Source organism: Lissotriton helveticus, chromosome 5_1, assembly GCF_964261635.1.
Source record: "Lissotriton helveticus chromosome 5_1, aLisHel1.1, whole genome shotgun sequence".
Taxonomy (NCBI): Eukaryota; Metazoa; Chordata; class Amphibia; order Caudata; family Salamandridae; genus Lissotriton; species Lissotriton helveticus.
The window spans coordinates 134,007,683-134,025,630 of NC_136065.1; the positions used below are offsets into that span (position 1 = coordinate 134,007,683).

Below are 17,948 nucleotides of genomic sequence, written 5' to 3' on the forward strand. Positions count from 1 at the left end.
TGGCCTCCTGTTTTTTACCCTGTTTTGTTGGTTTTACAATCCAACTAGCAAACTCACATGTCCTTCGCTCAAGTTAACTTGTACCTCCTTATACTAACAAAAATACTATATTCATATTCCCATATACTAATCCACCACTAATCCTTTTGGATTCTGGAGTAGCCTTCTACTGGCCGAAAAGCTCTTCGTCACATTGTCAGGGGTAGTAAGCACTACATAAATACAATTACAATGCATTTCAAACATAACCCAGTAGGACTTCAAAACAAAGTGTGCACACCACATGTAGCCCAAATCATCAATGGGCTTTGAAAACACACAATTGCAAATAAAGTAACATTGATAAAATGGTGTTTATTTAAAGGCTATAAGGATCTCACCTCCTAAAATGTTTGATTAACGCATATGTACAAAAGTGCATAGTTGAACAGCCCCATGCCAGAGATTGGGCCAGGATGTTCATTTCTAGACTGAAGGCAACATTTTATATTTCACAGAAACATTTATATAAAACTATTTAATAATAATTGTTTTTCTTTTACTATCAAATGGAAAAAGAGAGCCGCCAGTAAACAGTGCAATTTTTAAGGAAACACCCATTATCAAGTGCCAGCCCTGTAAAAAAAAGTCAAAAATTACATGTAATATGAGGGTATTGAGCAGGCCCCTTATAATTAATGACAACAATTCTTGGAAAAGAAAATAACATTTGACGGAGAGGAAAATGTGGGTAAAATTGAGTGATTATCTTGGTCATTTCAGTCACTCACTTTGCTCTACTTTGAAGACATTGCTAGGTGGAAGAAGCAGCAACAGCCTCAGATCCTGGGTTGTGTCTTGTCCTGGTTGTGCTGTCTTCAAAGACATATCAGTGGCTTATGGAGTCTAAGAGGTGCTTGATGGGCGTGACGTAGAAGTCAGACCTTGGAGAAGACTATCACACCACCACCAACAAGGAAGAGGGTACAGCGGAAGACGACATTGGTTGAGTCTACTCTTGGTGGGGCAGAGCGAGAACCTTTTACTACATCAGTCACTTGTCCTATGTCTCTTGTAAGAGCGGGAAAAATTGCATGTTTTTTTACGATTGTTAGTTAAATTCCTTGAAACTTTTGGGACATTAACCTTTGAGAATGAAACGTGGTTTGCAATTATCTTGTGTGTTATGAGATATTGTCATGAAACTGGTTCGACCAGAAAATATCTCTTGCAAGACATTTTCCAGTCTACACGTTGCATCCTGCAAGAATGTTTTAATGTGATGTACACGCTTGTTTAATAAAAAATTATGCAAAATTACCTAACACTCATTCTAGAAAAATTGCACAGAATACAAAATTCATTCACTTCACAAATCTCTGCGTTGCAGGGAGACGCTAGACCTTTTTATTTACAATCTATTCCCCTAATGGGAAATCCTGCAATTCCAATACCTCCTGGCCACATGTTTTTCATTGCCGATAATACCTAGAGTGTAACAACTTTGCTATAAATTCACGACTCCACCTAAAGCACCCTCACTTTTTAAAAAGAAAATAGATTTCATATGAACTTTTTTTCACATTCAAAATAATGAGTAATTTGATGAGAGCTAAGGCTTAAGTAATTACATTTTGGATGTATTAGACTTGCAATTGAATTATTTTTCAGCATACTCTCTTTTACATCATTGACGCATTCCGAAAAATCGATAAAAACTTCTGAAAATATTTTCTCCCATGGCAGTTCCATTTAGATGATAGATATCCTAGCTGGTGGCCGCAGAGTTCAACCCTTTGTGGGATAATGTTCTGCCCAGGTGCTGTTGGGGGGACTGGTAATTCTTTCACAGTAGCAAACCTAATAAAATATAAATGCCTTTATAATGTTGCCAGACCTGTGTCCCAGTGCCGCATTGTGGAACTAGGCGAAAGTTTGATGATGTTTAAGAGACTATTCAGAAATGGATGTAGCTCCTGCAAAAAATGTATGAGTTTTTCTGTGTTAAACTATTGCAGCCATCTCATAAATGTTTCCAAATAGTTTATAAATGTTTCCAACTATAGAAAACTATCTAAACCTTAATTCTACTGAAGCGTAGCTGTTGGATTCAGTTGCAATATGACCACTCTTTGGGGACCAAGTCTGTTGAGCTCCAATGGCAAACAAAGAGGGGATCATGCAAGACATCCCCAAACATACCTGTGCCCAGGTTGCACAACATGTCCTCTTTGAGGAGACACTGAATATCCTTGTTCCTTCTGAACAAGTCCAAGTGAGGTTACTGGGTTTGCAAAAAGGGCCGGCTAGCCATCCTCTGCTGATGAGTCTGCTTCCATCTCTCTCTGGTCCACCTTCCATGGTTCTCCACGACTTCATGCAAGAGGTCGATGAAGTTGTATTCATTGTTTTCAAGTAGAGTGTCATCCGCCGGCGAGCCTGTGTGACCAGCTCTCTCCTTCATCACGTCATCGTCATAGGAATTGCCATGTGACTCTGGTGGGCTGTGGGTTTTCTGCCTACTTCTCGTAGTCCCTACACCTTTTGTTGCTTTCCTTATGGGTGTTGTGTAGGCCCTTTCTAGAGCATTTCCTGCCTTTACTCCCTTTTTAGTAGATGGTACAAACTTACTTGAAACTGTTGCCTGTTCTTTTGTTCCTCTCTTTTCGTCAAGCTGAGATAACCGGTAAGTCTTTAAACTGTTCAATACCAGATCATAGTCAGAGTGGTCACCCTCTGGAGAAAGGTATGCCTTATCCAGCTTTGTCTGGCATTCCTCCTCCTCTTCAGAAGCCTGCGCCATCATATCATCTGATAGAGTTTGTTCCTTTAATCTGTGTGTGGGATCAAATTGTTGCTTCTCATATTTATTTAAACTCATTTGAGCCAAATCAAAGACCTTAGGTTGTTGGCCTTCTGGATCTGTTACTGTGTTCATTTCTGGGTCTGTTACTGTTTTTGCCATAAACCTACCCCATTGCTGACTCAACACACCATGCTTTGCCTTTAGGAAATCCTCTTCCAGCCACACATTGCCCTGGTCTTGGCTCTGCTGACGTCTTGCTTGAGGCCATGTCAAAGTTCTCCTGATTGGACGAGCTCCAAGGACAGCACCCACAGGAGTTGCACTGTTGTCTACACCATCCTCAGTGTGTCTGCTGTCTTCAGGTTCTCGGTCAATGCTGAAGTACAGCAGAGGTTCTGTGTTGTCTGACTTTGTAATCGCATCTTGACCATCATTCCTCAATCCCTCCTGAGGAGTTTGGGGTTGCATTGCAAACTGACTCATTCCAGCAGGATCCTGCAGCAGGTAGATGTTTTGGACAACAGTTGTCAGATCTGCACCATCACTCCCAAAGGGGTTTCTTTCTACTTCCTTCAAGCTGTTGAAGTACCACTCCTCCATGGAGTTGTCATGTCCCCCATGTCTCCTGCCGTGCTCTGTCAACATCTCATTTGTATATTGTAAGGGTTCCTTTTTCTCAGCGTTAGGGCAGGGTTGTCTCACGCTTGCTTTTGGAAACTGAGATCTCAACAGTATGGCTGACGCAGACCTCGCACGACCTTTTGTTGTTCCACTTGGAGCATCGCTGACTTTCTGAAGTGCTTTCCGCACTCGTTTCTCTGGACCAGTGACGTTCAGAGGACCCTTGGAAATGATAAAAATCCCAGGCTCCTTTGACTTCTCCCCCATCCTTTTCCCCACAGTGTGCTCTTGATCTGGCTGCACTTGTTTTGAGTCCTGTTTTTTCTTCCAGAGCATGAGTAGAACCCAGAAAATTATGAGAAGTGCTGCAACAAAAAAAATAAGAGCATATTTAGAATGAAAACTGCATAATTCAGAAGGTGTGCCTCAAAGCAATCAATCAATCAAGTTTCTTGTATAGCGCAACTACTCACCTGTGAGCGTCTCAGGGCACTGGGAGGGGGGGGAAGGTGCCTTGATACCCCGCACGGGTGATTAGTCGCACTCTACAAATTCACATAACATAATATTTACAAAGATTGGCCTTCTGCTAATGCCATCCCCCACAATAATGCTGAAACAAGGCGGCCTTGCACAGTACATACTTTACATTATATGTGTGCTGGGCACTGCCTCACATGCAATGCATCTGGTTTGTTTGTTTGTTTTTTGGAGAAATTAGCACATGTTCCATAGATTACACCTACTTCAAAAGGCTTTCAGATGCAAATCTCTGTCTGGCTAGCTTAGCATCTACATCACAACTTATGGCTGTTTGTACTGAGCCACCTCAGTAATGCACCCTTGATGCAAAGCGGTACAAAACATTCCTCGTATTAAAAAATGTTCTTCTTTCCAATGCAAAACATCTTTTGCATTAGATAGAATATGGCACGCGCAGCCCTGCACCCCGCTAGTACCAGAGCAGATCCTAAGTAAATCTGGGCTCGGTTTTTTGTATTTCCCATGAGGACAGTGGTACAGCCTCGCTATCTACATCTTAGAACCACCTACAATCTGCCAGGAAGGTGCATTTACAACCTAAGTGTTGTGGGACAAACACAAGTTACACACTTTTTAGCACCTCTAGACCAGGTGCGCAGTTGGTGTTATAAATGGGATTTCCGGCTGACTAGGGATTGCGCCAAAACCAGTCAGAGACCACCATTCCTACGTCAGGGTAAGGGAGTTACACGTCAAGATAACCCCTGCTCACCCCTTGGTAACGTGACACGAACAGTAAGGCTAAACTTGGAGGCAATGTGAGCTAAGTGTTTGTGCACGCACCCCAAGCAACAACACCCAAGGCCCACTGCAAAGGAAACTCCACACAAGGTTATATGTAAAAATAGCCTTTGTATTGTACAAAACACATTAGATAATAAATACACACTTTACAATGTGCCATAGGCACGGGCAGAATTTACAGGGGATAAGGTACATGGGTCAGGGCCACGGGCGCCACTGTCAAAAATAAACACTTTTAGAACTAGCACTTGGTAGAACATAGAATAATCACTTTAGCACCAAAAATAGAAAATAGAGCACACAACCAGTAACTATTGGTAACACGTAAGTGCCACCTATGCGACCCTAACCACCTTAGGAGAATGTCACGCAGGGGACGAGGACCTCACTAGTACACCTATACTACAAGGAACAACCACCTAAGTATCACTATACATTTAGGGGTATAGGCATGAACACATTACACATGATGCCTCACAACATTCAGAGGTGTAGGGAAGAAAACACATGATGCATAAACATACATTCAGCGGTGTAAGAAAAAGCACATGACGCATTAAAAACACATTCAGGGGTGCAGCAAAGAACAATTGCGCAGAAATCACATAAGGCATAAATACATAACCTGTCACCAGGCCAACTGGCCTCTCTGGGGCTGAAACGCCCTGTGTCCCAACTGTCAGGGCAGGCTGCAGGCAGCCAAAGAAGATGCGCAAAACCTAAACATAGCAGCTGCCCACTAAGTGCTGGGCAGCTGTAGAACTCCTCTGGGGTCCTAATATGAACAGTAGAGCCAAAAAAATGATGTGGGAGCCTCGCACGCTCTAAAACAACCAACTGGGCCCCCAGAAGCCCTTGTGGGCTTAGAAACAAATGTGGTGCCCTGGAGCCTCTCAGGGCTCGTAAACAACTTGCCCCGTCGGTGGAGCCTCGGGGCTCTAACACAAAATGCCCCCGTGATGCTGGAGCCTCTCAGGGCTCTAACTAACAAAATGCCCCCGTGATGCTGGAGCCTCTCAGGGCTCTAACCAACAAAATGCCCCCATGATGCTGGAGCCTCTCAGGGCTCTAACCAACAAAATGCCCCCATGATGCTGGAACCTCTCAGGGCTCTAACTAACAAAATGCCCCCGTGGTCGTAGAAGTCCCGCTCGGGGGACTCAGTGGAAAAATGCCCGGGCCCCCACGAGGCCTTTCAAGATAAATGCGGCCCAGAAGGGAGAGGTAGCACCACTGGGGGGCGGGCGCCGGCAATGCGCCCCGACGCCCCCCTCTTTAAAACTGAACACGGGCCCCACTCACCAGGACGGCGGGGACTCTCCTCTGGCTCTGCTCCTGGTGCGGCTGCTCCGGGACCGGCGCTGCTCCTCGGGCTGACGCGGAGGCCGGATTCTACTTCACTTTCCCCGCGGTGGGGGCAGGCACCGGCAGTGTGCCTCGTCCCCCTCCGCCATCGGGCTGCACCAGGGGGCGTCTCCCTGCCCCCTGGTGCTGGCTTTACTCCTCAAGTCGGGCAAGCTGTCTCCAGGATACAGGAGCGCGGGGTGGGCTCCCGTCCACTTCCTGTTTTCTTACTAGTGCTTCCGGGTCTCGGGAGGGTCCACTTCCGGGTCGTCGCAGGCAGCGCGTCGGCCCGGCGGGGAAAAAGCAACTCGCGGCCACAAGGTCCCTGGCGGGGAATTCGAGGAGTAGGCTCCCCCCAAATAAATATTAAAGCAGGGAAACTGCCGGGTGGGCACCGGCTTGGATGCAGGAGTCCCTGGCGGGGTAAATGCGGCGTGGGCAGCCGCGAAAAAGCAGTGAAATGCAGGGTAGGCACCTGCTACAAAAATAAGGCACCAAAAGGAGATCCTCTCTCTCGCTTCAGTAGCACACTGCTACAGATAGCTCCCTGAAGCCACTCAAGCGCTCCCAGCACTAGGGGAATAAAGAAAGACCAGCAGAGCGCTCCCATGCGCTAATGAACCCAAAGTCAAGGGACAAGCACAGCAAAAAAAAGTCCTTCAGGAGGTGGGCAGGGGGGCAAAGGCTGGGCCCAGGATCCAGCTCACTGGGCCCTCCAGGTAGGGAGGCAGTCCCTAGTGGCGGTATCCTCCTTGTGCCCAGCAGCAGCAGGCCCCCCTCTTCAGGTCAGGAACAGAGAACCTTTTCATAGGGTCACAGCCCCTCTTTTATACACCTTTTCCCTTTGTCTCAGGGTGCAGGGTGGGGGCAAACCAGTCGCAGCTGGTTTTGGAGCACTGTGATGTGCCCAGCCACCCTTCCTATTCACTGGCCAGGCTAGGGTCATCAGTCGCACCACAGGGGGTGGAGCCAGCATTGTGTGGGGAAAGCCCAGCCCTATTCCGGTCCCAGGTGCACCACTCCCTCACATCAGCATGCTAATCTCAACACTCACCACCGGGGCAGACCCATCATGGCTCATGGAGCCAGGCTCACCAGCCAGCTCCAGCCAATCACAAGCCAGACACAAATTACACAAACATGCCAACTTCTAGAAGTGATTCAGAAAAGGGGGTGGTGATGAACAGAGTGTCTGAATTAAGCAGACCACTCTTACCCAGTCCAAAGATCAGGGCTTGATCCATCACCGTTATTTATCTCACTGCCCCATCCCAGCTCAGAACCTGGCTATATGCAAATTAGTCTGTCCCTGGCCCAGTGCATCATGGGAACAGGGCAGACCAAACTACCAAGCCAATTCTTCACCAGAAAGGAGACAAGCTACCGGGGACCGGTTTCTGGCATTTCAGCCTCTTCGGCCCGGCTTGCTTGAATCCTGATGGAGCAGTGAGAAAGGGACTCATGTCTGAGTATACCCTGCCACACCTATAGTGGCCAAAAACGATTCAGAAAAGGGGGTGGTGATGAACAGAGTGTCTGAATTAAGCAGACCACTCTTACCCAGTCCAAAGATCAGGGCTTGATCCATCACCGTTATTTATCTCACTGCCCCATCCCAGCTCAGAACCTGGCTATATGCAAATTAGTCTGTCCCTGGCCCAGTGCATCATGGGAACAGGGCAGACCAAACTACCAAGCCAATTCTTCACCAGAAAGGAGACAAGCTACCGGGGACCGGTTTCTGGCATTTCAGCCTCTTCGGCCCGGCTTGCTTGAATCCTGATGGAGCAGTGAGAAAGGGACTCATGTCTGAGTATACCCTGCCACACCTATAGTGGCCAAAAACGATTCAGAAAAGGGGGTGGTGATGAACAGAGTGTCTGAATTAAGCAGACCACTCTTACCCAGTCCAAAGATCAGGGCTTGATCCATCACCGTTATTTATCTCACTGCCCCATCCCAGCTCAGAACCTGGCTATATGCAAATTAGTCTGTCCCTGGCCCAATGCATCATGGGAACAGGGCAGACCAAACTACCAAGCCAATTCTTCACCAGAAAGGAGACAAGCTACCGGGGACCGGTTTCTGGCATTTCAGCCTCTTCGGCCCGGCTTGCTTGAATCCTGATGGAGCAGTGAGAAAGGGACTCATGTCTGAGTATACCCTGCCACACCTATAGTGGCCAAAAACGATTCAGAAAAGGGGGTGGTGATGAACAGAGTGTCTGAATTAAGCAGACCACTCTTACCCAGTCCAAAGATCAGGGCTTGATCCATCACCGTTATTTATCTCACTGCCCCATCCCAGCTCAGAACCTGGCTATATGCAAATTAGTCTGTCCCTGGCCCAGTGCATCATGGGAACAGGGCAGACCAAACTACCAAGCCAATTCTTCACCAGAAAGGAGACAAGCTACCGGGGACCGGTTTCTGGCATTTCAGCCTCTTCGGCTGAGTCCCTTGCTCATTGCACCATCAGGATTCAAGCAAGCCGGGCCGAAGACGGCTGTAATGCCAGAAACCGGTCTCCGGAAGCTTGTTTCCTTTCCAGTAAAGAATTGGCTTGGTAGTTTGGCCTGCCCTATTCCCATGATGCACTGGGCCAGGGACAGACTAATTTGCATATAGCCAGGTTCTGAACTGGGATGGTGCAGAGAGCTAAAAAACGGTGATGGATCAAGCCCTGATCTGTTGACTGGGTAGGAGTGTTCTGATTAACTCAGATACTCTGTCCATCACCACCCCCTTTTTGAATAACTTCTAGAAGTGGCACTTCCACACTAGACACAATCACGCCGCATACATTATTGCGCAGAATTTAATCACACGAGTCTGCACATACCAAACTCGAGCCTGCACACCTCACGCATCAGGAACTACCAGGGACACAGACATTCCCAATGCATTCCTATGGGAGGGCAGGCCAACCTCACCACACGCACGCACTTTACCCTGGGACACAGTGGTAAAGTGCGCAGAAACCAAAAATCACTATCACCAAGTCACATATAATAAGCAAAAAGTTCAGGGGTGAACCTGCCAGAAGGGCCAAGTCCAACAGTTGGATTCAGGATATTTTGAAGATATTGTCACATGAATGTGTCTAATTTGTAATCTGTACTAACTCTTCTACTTAATGCTCCTGTGCATGTTATGACTTGCCACTTTAGGCAAAATTATCCAAATCGAACATTCCATTTGACATTGTCCCCCAAAAGTACCTTAAAAAAGTCCCAGAACTTTTGGTTGAGCAAATGGCAAGACACGAGTGCTGTGTAATTTAACATATTTTTGTGACTCTCAAACCTATTACTACTCATAAGGTATAAGCTGAATTTCTCATGCACAATGTGCTATTAAACATATAATCTTTCGATATTCAATCTATCAAAAAACTCACTCCCGCCTTGGTTCTACGGTAAGTCTGTAAACTTTACTCCTCATTCAGAACTGGGTTTGAACTAACTGTGGGCAATGAACTCCACTCGCGGCGGTTTGGTAACTACGTGTTACGTAGCTAGCTGCTGTACCCACCACCCTTTGATATTACAACTTTACCTTTACATGCTAAAAAGTATATAACCAATTCACAAAAGTGAACTTTGAAAAATACCAGTGTCATATAGATATGCTTTGCCTTCACACTGTGTTATGTTAGCATGAGCTTATTAGGAGTTTAAACGCCATTTTACCGTTCTGCTGCTTCTGCACACGGCACATATTGTTATTAGAGCTTTGAGCCTAGTAGAATATTTTGCTTCACACGAGAATAATATGTTTTGCTATTGTATCAGCTTTGCTTGGTAAGCTATGTCTGTACAGTGAGTGCCGAGGCCCTCAAGGTTATTTCAACACAGTGGTTGTTGTGAGGTCTGATCTACGCACTTTCTAGACATAACATATATGCAGCTGCGGCCAACTCTGGCTTTAGGCGCGTTTAATATTGCACTGAACAGAGCATGCCGACACACTTGATGACTTTTTTGCATGCAGAGAGCAGGTGGAAGATGATGTGATCCCTTTCCACTAGGATCAGAGGTATGGGGCCGCCCTTCTAATACCCAAAGAGACCTTCTTTAGATATAATATAATATACTAGCAAGGGAGGGTAGGTGCCATTTAGCCTTCTTCCCTCTAGCATTTTAACATGCTTTCTCCCTTTGTATTTTATGGACTAGTAGCTATGCTGATTACTTTGTTTCTTATAATATGTTTGCTTTTATTAGCTAAGATACTGCGCTTGAGAACACTGCATTAGAAATAAACATTTCAAAGTTGCACGTGTCTTCATTTACTCCTCGTTCTGGATTGATATGTTGGTATAACGAAAGAGTGTTCATCTATTTCACGTTACCTGAGGTGTTCTAAGTCCATGTTCTGGGTTGTCTAAACATTGGGAGTTTGTGAGAACCAATGAGACACTGATTGCTAGTCTGGTAGGGGATTTTGGGTACTAAGGTGAGTTTTGGCACACCCTAATTCACTGAGGTTCCAAGTCTCTATGCACAGTTCTGTGTGAGAGCAGGATCCCTGCGACATGGCGCCCAACCGTTGGTGGTCTTATTACATGACACTTGAGTAGTGCTTCTATCAGTCCTTGACTCCCTTCACTATTGTTTCCAGAAGACAGTGGTGTCAGACAAGCCTACCTATAGTTACATAGGTCTTTTCAAGCTTGAATCTTTTCAAACGGTTTCATTTTTGAATTACTACCCAGTTGTGCTACATAGTTTTTCTTGTACCACTTTCTTACTGTATCACTATGGCTAATGCCATTGCTATTCCGCAGCATAGTCGGATTGCGGTTCGCAATCATTTGCAGACTTATAATGTTCCTGTGGATGGCATGGCTGTGATCATGGTGGTGAGTGCGGAAGTAGCTTACCTATACGAAATTGTTTACTCTCTGGGTGACCTTCCCCTCTGTGAATGCAAATACTAATGTGTTCGACACGTACACTCCCACTGCCATGCCACAGGAATATGTTCCCTATAGGACACAGGAAGTTCCTATTATTGCTTGGCAGCACCAAGTTGGTTTAATGGCGCCCTACCCTACTCTTTGTTAACATCGCGGTTAGGTTCTTTGTCCATTCCAGGCGCAACTTGGCCTGTTTTGGCTGGATTTACACACCGCATCCTCGACAAGGGGCGTGTCCCCTTGCTGATTTAAGATGGCTACATGTAGTCGCAATTTGCGTGATTAGGTTGTTAGTGCAGTACATTACCCGCAATCTCCAGGGCGGGGCCCCGAGTGCTGCGGCGCTTCCTGCCGGACAGGGCGGAATGAAGCTCAGTCATGTGATGGTGAACGCAATAATGGGCAAGCCCCCCCAGAATAGGGATGATTTTCCTTTCTGGCTTGCCGAGAAGTTTGACCAGCTGGAAGCAGTATTTCCCATAACGACTCCTGGTGAAAAACACAGGATTCTGACAATTACCATGCCAAAAGACTTGGTCCCGGAACCTGGTGACTGTGAGACATGGGGTAAGACCTTTGCGGCAGTGTGCACGAGGTGCTTTGGCACTCCGTCAATGACTGTCCTTCCTAAGGTCCTTAAACGTGTTCAAGATGAGCACGGACCCGAGGCGGCGGTTGAATTGAGTATGCGCCTATGCGGTGCTTTTTACGTAGTTTCCGATCTCGTACTTGCGAATGTCAAGGGAGATGCTGTGAACTTTCAGGTGTCTAATGCTTTGCAGGCTGTACCCGATATCGACAAACCCCAACAGTTAGCAAGAATTATTGTGGCGGCTTATAAGACCGTAGGCCGTAATAGTTTGGGACTCAAGCCTTTCTCAAAAAAAGAGAAAAAGCAACCCCGAGGGCAGAAGTCAGAAACTGACGAACAGCCCAAGGCTAAAAAGCAAACCTGGCCGAAAAAACAACAAAAACATGGTAAGCAACAACAGCAGAAACAGGAGTCTCGTCCTGCGTCTCCAGTGCCTGCACCTACAGAACGTATTTATGACGTGCGCGATCGCGCGACGATAAAATCACCTGATCGTTTTCAGGTTTCTGAATAACGCTCTCCTCGTTCTTTTCAGGAATCATCGGCCTCATCGACCGGTGATGGAGAAGGCGGCAAAGGTCAGGGTGGCCAGCAGGGACGCGACCAGCGACCAGCCCCGCCCGAAAGACGGTAAAGGCAAGCAGGACGATTCAACACCGAAAAGACCCCGGTTTCAGAAAAAGAAAGTTGCAGCTTTGACAGCGAGATATGCCACAGATAGTGAGAACGCAGCTTCGGAATCAGACATGGGTTCTGACCTTGCTGGACAGCGCGGCGGAGATTACCATAGTGCGAGAGGCCCTGCGTCCGCTACTGAAGGTGACAGCGACTGGCCGTTATGTTGTTGTGGAGATAGCTGACACCAGAGTAGCTCCCCCGGATAGACTTTATGAAATAGTCCTTTTAATTGAAGGTGACATACAACGTACCATAAAAGGGGTATTTTACTACTACCTATGACATTTTGTTAGCGGAGGCTGACTGGCCCCCATCTTTTGTGCTTGCAGCTCCAAGAGGGGAGGAGGTGATCCTCCATAGTTTCGCGCAAACTGTCTCGAAGGAGCATTCGCTAAATGTTGCAGAAGAGTGGGCTAAAGCCCTTGCGCCGGCTCTCTACCGTCCACACTGTGGTTTGGATACATTTTCTCCACACCACGAGATTCCCTTACGGTCTATGCCACAGCCTCAACCTCCAATTCCCATCAGACGCGAAGCTAAGGCTTCCGTTGCGGGAATCCTTGATCAATTGGAATATCAAGGTGTAATTGAAACATGTGTGTCACCAATGAATAACCCTCTTTTTACTGTGACCAACCCAGACGGCTCGTACCGTTTGGTATTGGATTACCAGCAACTTAACTCGCATTGTCGTACCTGTGCAGTACAGAATACCCACAGCTCTGCTTTAGTGGATGGTCTTGTGCGTAAACGGTTTAAAACCACACTTGACATTTCCAGTGTTTTTTTAACCCTGGGCTAAGTACTTCGCTACGCCCACGGAGTGGGCGTAGTGTTGCCTACTTTGCCCTTTGCTAAGTAGGCGTAGCAGGCAACAATACGCCCACTCCGTGGGCGTAGCGAAGTTGCCCGCCACCCGCTTCCCTCCCGCCCTCCCTAAATACTTAAATTAACTTTTTAAAATGAATAAAAACCACTTACCTTGTCCGCTGCGTCCCCGGGGCTCCCTCTTGTAATCGCGCTGCCGTCTCGGATACTAATGCGCATGCGGGGCCGCCCGCGCATGCGCATTTCTCGCGAGACGCAACGTACAAGGTAAGTGGTTTTTATTCATTTTTAAAAGGTAATTTAAGTATTTAGGGAGGGCGGGAGGGAGGCGGGTGGCGAGTAGTGGGGCTATGCGAAGTGCGTAGGTGGGCGTAGTTTCTCGCCCACTTCACGTAGCTTCGCGTAGCCCCACCACGCCTACTACGCCCAGGGTTCGTTTTTTTGCCCACAACTTAGATGGTCTAAGTTCCCAATGGTCCAGTTTTACAAGTGGCGGCAAACAGCGCCACTACAAACGTTTGCCGATGGGCTATAAGAACAGTCCAGGCGTGTTTGCTGCCTGCATAGTCTCTCTCTTAGAGAGGGTGGAGACGGATGCGTGTTTGTTTGTGGATGACAGCTTTGGGCACATCTGTGTCAAGTTGACCGCATAATTTGTAACTTTGCGGATTTCGGTTACAAATTTAACTTCTCACATTGCAGAGTACACAGTATTGTTCCTGGGCTAAGAGCTCAATAATGAAGGTCGAGAATTGGCTCCTCACTTCTTGGAGAAATGCGCACAACTGCGCGCTCCTACAACTCTAAAACAATTACAGTCCTTGCTGGGATTTTTGAATTTCGGGCGTACATATATTCCTGAATATGCCCAGCGGATCAAGCCTTTGTATGCTTTGATGCAACCTAATTTTACCAAATTGTGCTGGCTGCCAGAACACTCAGATATTTTGCAATCTTTGCAGGCTGATCTTCTAGAATCTAAATTCTTACTGACTCGTGATAACCACACCAACCTGGTGATAAGAATCATCCCTGGGCGGTGGGTTTCACTTACCTTACTTTTAACGAAGGAGACACAGTACCTATTGCTTACAAGTCACACTTGTACACTTCAGCTGAAATGCGGTTTTCCTCTGTGGAAAAAGTTTTGACAGCAGTGCAGATGGCGATTCTTAAGGAACGTGCGCTGTCACAGGGAAAACGCATGTTGGTTGTTACCCCGTATCCTGCATTGGAGGCAGTTATGAAGGCCAGTGTACCAAATTCTAAAGCTTTGCATCCACGGTGGAAACAATGGGCGGCATCATTGACGTCTCCGGAAGTCACGTTCATTTTTTATGCCTCCTTACAGTCGCAGGAGTTTTTGCAATATGAATTTGTTCATCCTGCACCTTTGGCTATGCCGCCTTTGTAGGATTTCCATTGTATCATTTACACTGATGGTTCAGCGCAAGTTGCGCATGGGTCTAAACACGCATACGTTTCCGCTTGCGCAATTGTGGTAGGTGCCATGGTGAATGATGAGTTCAAGTCCAGAGTCGTGCACACGCAGACTCTAGGGGACTGCACCGCACAATTGGCAGAGCTTCGTGCTCTGATGCTTGCATTGGAGTATGCTGATCCTAGTGTGACGACTCTTATTGTGAGTGATTCTTATTACTGTGTCCAGTCTTACAATGAGAACTTGTTCTTTTGGATTCAGAATGATTTTCGTGATTCCAAAGGTAGCACAATAAAACATAAAATGATCTGGGTCCGAGTGGCTGAGCTTAAAGAGCAGTTGCCACTCGTGTTTGTAATTCACACTTTAGGTCATCAGCGCTTGGGAGTTCGCGCTCTTGGCAATTCGTTGGCAGATGAGGCCGCAAAATCATCAGTATCGTCATATTTAGTTGTAGCAGTTACACGGTCCAAAAGTAAGATTGATGATGATATCTTGGCAGCTGTTGCTGCGACTGAGAAGGGAGGTAAATATCCTAAGGGGTTCCCTTCGAAGTATTCATACCACTTAAGTCCTGATAAAGTTCCTTATGGAAAATACCCGACGTTGGTGAGAGGTTGATTCCCAACGCAGATCGCAGGCACACATTGCTCACAGCGGCCCATGAAGGAGTTGCATCTGCGCATGCGGGCGTTTCGGCTACTGTAGCTCAGTTACAAAGGCGTTTCTGGTGTCGGGGACTGTACAAACAGACGCATGATTATGTCCTTCAATGTGACATTTGCCAGCAGATTAAGCCTTCAACTGCTGCGCGTCCGCCCCAAACACAGTTGTACATTTCTAATAAACCACTAGGTTGTGTTTACTTAGATCACTGCGGTCCTTTTTCTTCTGATACTGCATATAAGTACATCTTAGTAGCAGTTGATTCATGCACACGCTTTGTGTGGGTGTGGCCTCACCACAGCGCTGATTCAAGAACTGTCATAAGAGACTTGCGTGTCTTTGTAGGGATTTTTGCATGTGGTACCTTCCATTCGGATCAGGGTCCGGCTTTCGCCTCCAAGGCATAGAAGGATGCCATGACTTCGTTGGGGGTCCCAGTCAAGTTTTCGTCTCCATACAGACCTGAGGGTAATAGTGTTGTGGAACGAATGAACCGAGATTTAAAGCAGTCTTTGACAGCTCGTGTTATAGGCACTGGCAGGAACTGGCTAGCCCACCTCAATAGCGTGCAGCGTGCCCTAAATAATCTCCCTAGAAGGTCTCTGGGTGGGCGGACCGCATACGAGATGCTCTTTGGTATCAAGATGTTTGTACCGGACCTTGACGGTCTAGACTCAGCGGCTGTTGCTGCCTCCTTTGACGTAGATGAACATTGCAATGTTTTACAGAATCTACAAGACGAGAGACAGTCTTCAAAGGAACATTTGCCCTCCACCTTGGATGATGCGTTGCAGATCCCGGTAGTTGGCTGGCTACCCCAAGTTGCTGAACTGGTTCGGGAGAAGATCAAAAACAAGAAAGAATTTGGTCCCTATTATCGAGCTCCAGTTCCAGTGCTTGGTGTGAAGGGCACAAGAGCAGTCATTTTACCACCACTTCCAGTTCGTAAGGAAAACGGGTATATCTCCATTGACAATGTCAAGATACACAAAGTGGCCGATTCTTCTTAGTATGACACCGGCGGTCTCATGTCCTTCGATTATGAGGAATTCTGTTTTGGCCCCGGCTTCAAATCCTGTGCCTGAGGTTGCCTTTGAGATGCCTGCAATTTCTAGTCCTTTATTGAGTACACTGCCTGGTACTCAACTTGATGAAACTGACTACACTTACCCAACTGACTTATCGATGCCTGATTTACAAACTCGCTTGGCCACAGAATCCAGATTTTCATTTGACACTGTTTCACACACATCAAGAAAGCCTTCAAGGATTACTGTTTATGTAAGACTGTTTAAAAAAAAAAATTTGATTCCCCCTTGGACCTATATTTGGCTAGTGCTTTTTTCGATTTACCTTTTTATGTCAATTGGTTTTGTGTTTTATTTTTTCCGTCTCGTCACGGGACACTATGTCGAGGAGAGAACATGCATTCGACATATCAATGGAACATTGGCACCCCATTCCTCATCACACAAATTGAAGAGAGACTTGGCTTTTCTTAACATCACTGCTTGGCCTGTCCTAGATGGGATTGTATGGGATGCTGTTACATTTTAAATCCATGGCCCCACTGAGGTTATACATGTCCCTAATGTGCTTAGAGTTAACATGGGGGATGTAGTTAAACAAAATATACCTTCTGATGATTGGGATGTTCAGACCATAGAAGCGTTGTTTTCTGATTTGAAATATTATGCAGCCTTTGATGCTGAAGATTTGTATTTAGAATCTGCTAATTACGGTGATTTATTTTGTTACCAACATTTTGGCAATCACTACCTGCATAAAACTAATACCAAGAGGAACACTGTAAATTATACACAATGGGAACATTGTCCAGCTCCTATACAAGGCAGTTCTGCTACCTTTTTGAAAAGGTTCTCTTATTTTACTGATTTTAATCAGTCAAATCCCAATGCATTTTAGTTTAAAAAGACCGAAAAGTCCACATCCAAAGTTCGACTTACTGATACTAAATTATTGTACTCGAAGTCCTTTCTGGACCAGTTGGCTGTTGGAGGCTACGAGTTGTGGAAGGAAACAGTTGACCTTAAATCTGTTTGGGGTTCTAAAAGTTGGCAGATGCAAGGCACTGAGGCTTTGCACCGTGCATGTCTCATCCCGAATCATATGTTGTTTTTGAATTCTACAATTTCACAGACAACTTGCTTTGGATTGGCTACCTCTAAAACATGAAATGCTACTTCTTTCCCTGATTTAGAAGAATATTCAGGTTGGGGTAATACTACGATTTTTTTTATAAAAGAGTTACAAACTCTATTGCTAAATTCTTCTTTTAACATATCCAGTTTGGATCCCAATGGCTGGTTGCTCTGGCACAAAAGTGCTGACTTGTGCCAGCATCTTTTTCTGGGTTTGGCTCAAGGCTTTACACAGGTAAAGGTGGATCCCCGTTTTGAAAGTGGCCATTGTGTGACTACCTATTCTGTGGGAAAATGATGTCAGAATTGGCTCAAACATTCTACCTTGGCGTCAGTTAAACAGCATTTATCTAGACTGACAGACGATATTGATCTGAATGATTTCATAAAAGGCCCGGCTAAAGGTAGATCTAAAAGGTGGATATATGCTGTTTATAACGAATTCTGGAAAACATCCCAGATTGAGGCGGCTACCCGCCTTAGGGCTATAGATCAAGCTAATTTAGAAAAAGTGCTAGCAGTTGTAGATAATAGTATTAACACGCTTTCTTCCCGCATTTACACATTGGATAATATTGTGTAATCTTTTGTTGATATTGTGCAAGATGAAGTGTCTGTATTGTG

At 46.1% G+C, this 17,948-nt stretch overlaps 1 protein-coding gene across 1 annotated transcript in view; it reads right to left on the minus strand.

Annotated features, from left to right (window-relative positions):
• Nucleotides 1-336: 336 nt before the first annotated feature.
• The window catches only part of LOC144752415 (uncharacterized), a 103,525-nt gene continuing 85,913 nt past the window's right edge, over nucleotides 337-17,948 (minus strand). Inside the window, exon 5 of the mRNA XM_078640348.1 lies at nucleotides 337-3,771. Within this exon, the coding sequence (XP_078496474.1) occupies nucleotides 2,261-3,771 (1,511 nt within the window). The 3' untranslated portion in view covers nucleotides 337-2,260. The remainder of the gene's footprint in view (nucleotides 3,772-17,948) is intronic.